The sequence below is a fragment of the Athene cunicularia genome (genome assembly GCF_003259725.1).
Source record: "Athene cunicularia isolate RWA chromosome 4 unlocalized genomic scaffold, athCun1 chr4_part1, whole genome shotgun sequence".
NCBI lineage: Eukaryota > Metazoa > Chordata > Aves > Strigiformes > Strigidae > Athene > Athene cunicularia.
In genome coordinates, this window is record NW_020799098.1 from 961,405 (window position 1) to 965,133 (window position 3,729).

Below are 3,729 nucleotides of genomic sequence, written 5' to 3' on the forward strand. Positions count from 1 at the left end.
AGGGATCTGACCCCTGGGCTCGGCACTGGGGAGGCCGCCCCTCGCTGAGGGGGTTCAGTTCTGGGCCCCTCACCCCAAAAAGGCCATTGAATGACTCGAGCGTGGCCAGAGAAGGGCAACGGAGCTGGGGCAGGGTCTGGAGCACAGGTCTGCTGGGGAGCGGCTGGGGGAACTGGGGGGGTTCAGTCTGGAGAAGAGGAGGCTGAGGGGAGACCTCCTGGCCCTCGGCAACTCCCTGCCAGGAGGGGGCAGAGAGGGGGGATGAGTCTCTGGAGCCAAGGCCCCAGCGCCAGGCCCCGAGGGAATGGCCTCAAGCTGCCCAGGGCAGGGTCAGGCTGGCTCTGAGGAAGGATTTCTGTGCAGAAGGGGCTGTTGGGCGTTGGAATGGGCTGCCCAGGGCAGGGGGGAGTCTCCGGGATCCCTGGAGGGGTTGAAGAGTCGGGCTGAGCCAGCGCTGAGGGATCTGGGGGAGTTGGGAACGGTCAGGGGGAGGGTCATGGTGGGGCTGGAGGAGCTGCGAGGGCTTTTCCAACCTCGATAATTCTGGGATTCTGTGTGTAAGAGAGCATTGCACACTGAAACACAAGAGCAAAAGGGATGTGCTGTGGTGTTGAACCCATCTTTAACTACTCTTAACTCATTTATCTCTCTCCTAGGCTCCCTGGGAGACATCTCCAAATCCTTCCGCGACCTCACCGACCCAGCTGAGATCAACAGCTACTTTGCCTTCAACGTCACCTCGGCGCTCTGCCTCACGGCCACGGCCCTGCAAGCCTTCGGGGCGCGCCCTGGCTCGAGCAGGACGGTGGTGAACGTCTCCTCGCTCTGTGCCATCAAGCCCTTCAAAAACTGGGCGCTGTACTGCAGCGGGAAGGCTTCCCGCGACATGATGTTCCAGGTGCTGGCGCTCGAGGAGCCTGATGTCCGTGTGCTCAACTACGCCCCGGGTGAGGAGGGAAGCTTGTTAATTGCTATTCATTTTCTCCTGGCTTTGTGGGTTAAAAAGTCCTGCAGCTGAGCCAGGGTCAGTGGGAAAATGAATCCTGGATTTTGCTTCCTCCTTATGTGATTTTGTTGTTGTTGTTGTTCTCCAGGTCCTCTGGACACGGACATGCAGCTTTTAGCCCGGACTAAGACTGGGGACCCTGAAATGCGTCAGTTTTTCCAGAGCCTGCAGGAGAGTGGCCAGCTGATAGACTGTGCTGTGTCGGCCCAGAAGCTGGTGAATCTCCTGGAAGAGGACACCTTCCCCTCCGGCGCCCACGTGGATTTCTACGATATCTGAGTTACTCTCACCTCCACCTTTGCCTTCCTGCTTTGCCTTCTGCTGAGCCACCTCTTGGGTTCCTCCAGCCTGTTTGGTGACTGTGTTTGAGCCCCGGGTGCTGCCCTCTGGGTGCCTTCTAAATACTCCTAGTGCCCTGATGGGCATGGAGAGGAAGTTACTGCTTCACTGAGCCCTCCTGGGCACCCACCAGCAGGAGTGGGGATGTCTCAGCTGCTGGGGATGGGGGAGCAGAGGTGGCTTTTCCAAGGGAATGAGCACAGAGGCGTAAAGCTCTCCTGTGTGAGAGCATGTGCGAGGCAAGGAGGTACCAGGGCATGCGAGGCCAGATCGGAAAGTCACCCTGGAAGGTCTCGAAGAAGCCAACAGTGGGGTTAGAGCTGAGTGTCCCCATGTCTGTCCCCTTTATGTGCTCAGCACCTGGGCGAGTCACCAACAGGCAAAAGAGCCATTCCCATGGCCAGAGGAGGTGGCTGTCACCTCAGAGCCCTGCCTGTCCATCCCCTGTCTCAGCAGTGGCTTGGCCAGACTTTCCTGCAGTTCTGGCATTGTCTCTGTGCGAGTTCTGCGCGTTAAGACGTGGAGCCAAAGCCTGCCCCTGTGTTTTCTCCACAAAGGCAGCAATATCGCTAGGAGAGGGAGCTGGCCACGGAGGAGAGGTGAATATTTGGGTGCCTGGCTGGGATCACCAGCTTACCTGAACCTGTGTGCGGGCGCAGCGCGGGTCAGAGCACGTCTGAGACGGTGCCCTCGGTTTGGACTGTGCTGTTTGCAGGTTCTGGGTCCAAGCCTGGATCTGGGGCTTCAGCTCCTCCCGGGTTGTTCTTTTAATGATTTGTGGGGTTTTATCCTCATTTTTTTGTCATATTCCAAGAGGCACAAGCACTTGTAGTCTTGCCCCTCTAGAAAGCAGCTGCTCTGCAGCTTGTGTTGGTGCAGGAGAGCTGCTTTGAAGTGCAGTGGCATCTCCTGCATGCCCTGGAAATGCCCGATGTCCCCTGTGCTCAGTGACAGCAACCTCCCCACAGTCTCTGTCACCACCTTATTTCAAATTGTTTCCACCTGGATCCACAATCATTAAAAGTTTTGTGTCTTGTCTATCTGTTCTGTCTATATTTTTGAAAGTGGATAAATTTGTGGGAGGATTGAGCCTGGGTTAAGCACTGTCTTCATCTAACAAGGCACCAACCTGCCCTCCTGTTCTTCCATCTCTGAGCCATTTCATTAACTCTGTGTTAACCACGTCTGGCTCAAAGAAACCTTCTCTCCAGCTAGTCTGCTGCTCGGTTTCACCTTCCCTCTACACTTGTGAAACTCATTGTTAGCAAACCCCCCCTCTGCTGCTCACTACACTGGCAATGGGGTGGGTTTCTGGGGTTTGATGCCTGGTGATTGTACATGTGGTCTGTGAAATCCAGACAGACTTGCTGCTGCCCAAAATCCTGCATCTCCTCACCTTGTATCCGTGTTGGATTCTCCCATCCCCTCTTAGACAGAAATCCTCTTGGGCTCTGGCTGTCTGCAAAAAATCACCCCAGTGCTCAGTGCTGGGGCTGCCAAGTCCTGCCCTTAGCAGGTCACAGGCCGTGGGCTGTCCAGAGGCTGGCCTGAAGGTGGAAGAGCCCCCCCCCCGAAAGGCTCAAGGAGCCCCAAATCGCAGGAGGAGGTGGGTGTGTGCTGGGGGATGGGGCTGCTCTGGTCACAGGGGCCTTTAGGTAGCGGCAGGCTGGGAGATGCTGCTGGGTTCTTTGAGGAAGCTGAGGGGGGGGGATTGCCTTTGGACTCTGTGCTCGGTTGAGCTCTGACCACTCACCGGTGGCTGGGGGTATATCAGCAACTCTGCGTCTTCATGGAGCATCTGTGTTGGGGTTTATGGTATCACAGAGGTGCCACCTGAAACTGGGCACTTCTCCAACCCAAACCTCCCCCCCAGGAGAGGATACATAGGTCAGGAGCATTGACTTTAAATAGTGAGGTGCTTAACGTCCTGTGGCACACACTGTTAATGAAATCATTAATGAAACACTGAATTTGTGTCACAGACTGGTTTGGGTTGGAAGGAACCTTAAAGATCACCCAATGCCACCCCCCTGCCCCGGGAAGGGCCACCTTCCACCAGCCCAGGTTGCCCAAAGCCCCGTCCAACCTGGCCTTGAACCCTTCCAGGGAGGGGGCAGCCACAGCTTCTCTGGGCAGCCTGTGCCAGGGCCTCACCCCCTCACAGGGAACAATTTCTGCCTTAGATCTGATCTAAATCTCCGCTCTGTCAGTTTAACCCCGTTCCCCCTCGTCCTATCCCTCCCCCTGATGATGAGTCCCTCCCCCCTTTCCCTCCCCCCTTTCAGTCCTGGGGGGCCGCTCTAAGGTCTCCCCGGAGCCTTCTCTTCTCCAGCTGAACCCCCCAACTCTCTCAGCCTGTCCTCACAGGGGGGCTCCAGCCCCCC

General features: G+C 56.8%; 1 protein-coding gene across 1 annotated transcript; it reads left to right on the forward strand.

The window, feature by feature from the left end:
* Window positions 1-541: 541 nt before the first annotated feature.
* On the forward strand, window positions 542-2,629 carry SPR (sepiapterin reductase; the record flags this gene model as incomplete). Its single annotated transcript, XM_026846880.1, has 2 exons — window positions 542-947; window positions 1,095-2,629. Coding segments are annotated over 2 exons (597 nt in total), but the record flags the coding sequence as incomplete, so codon positions are not given.
* Between the last annotated feature and the right edge of the window lie 1,100 nt (window positions 2,630-3,729).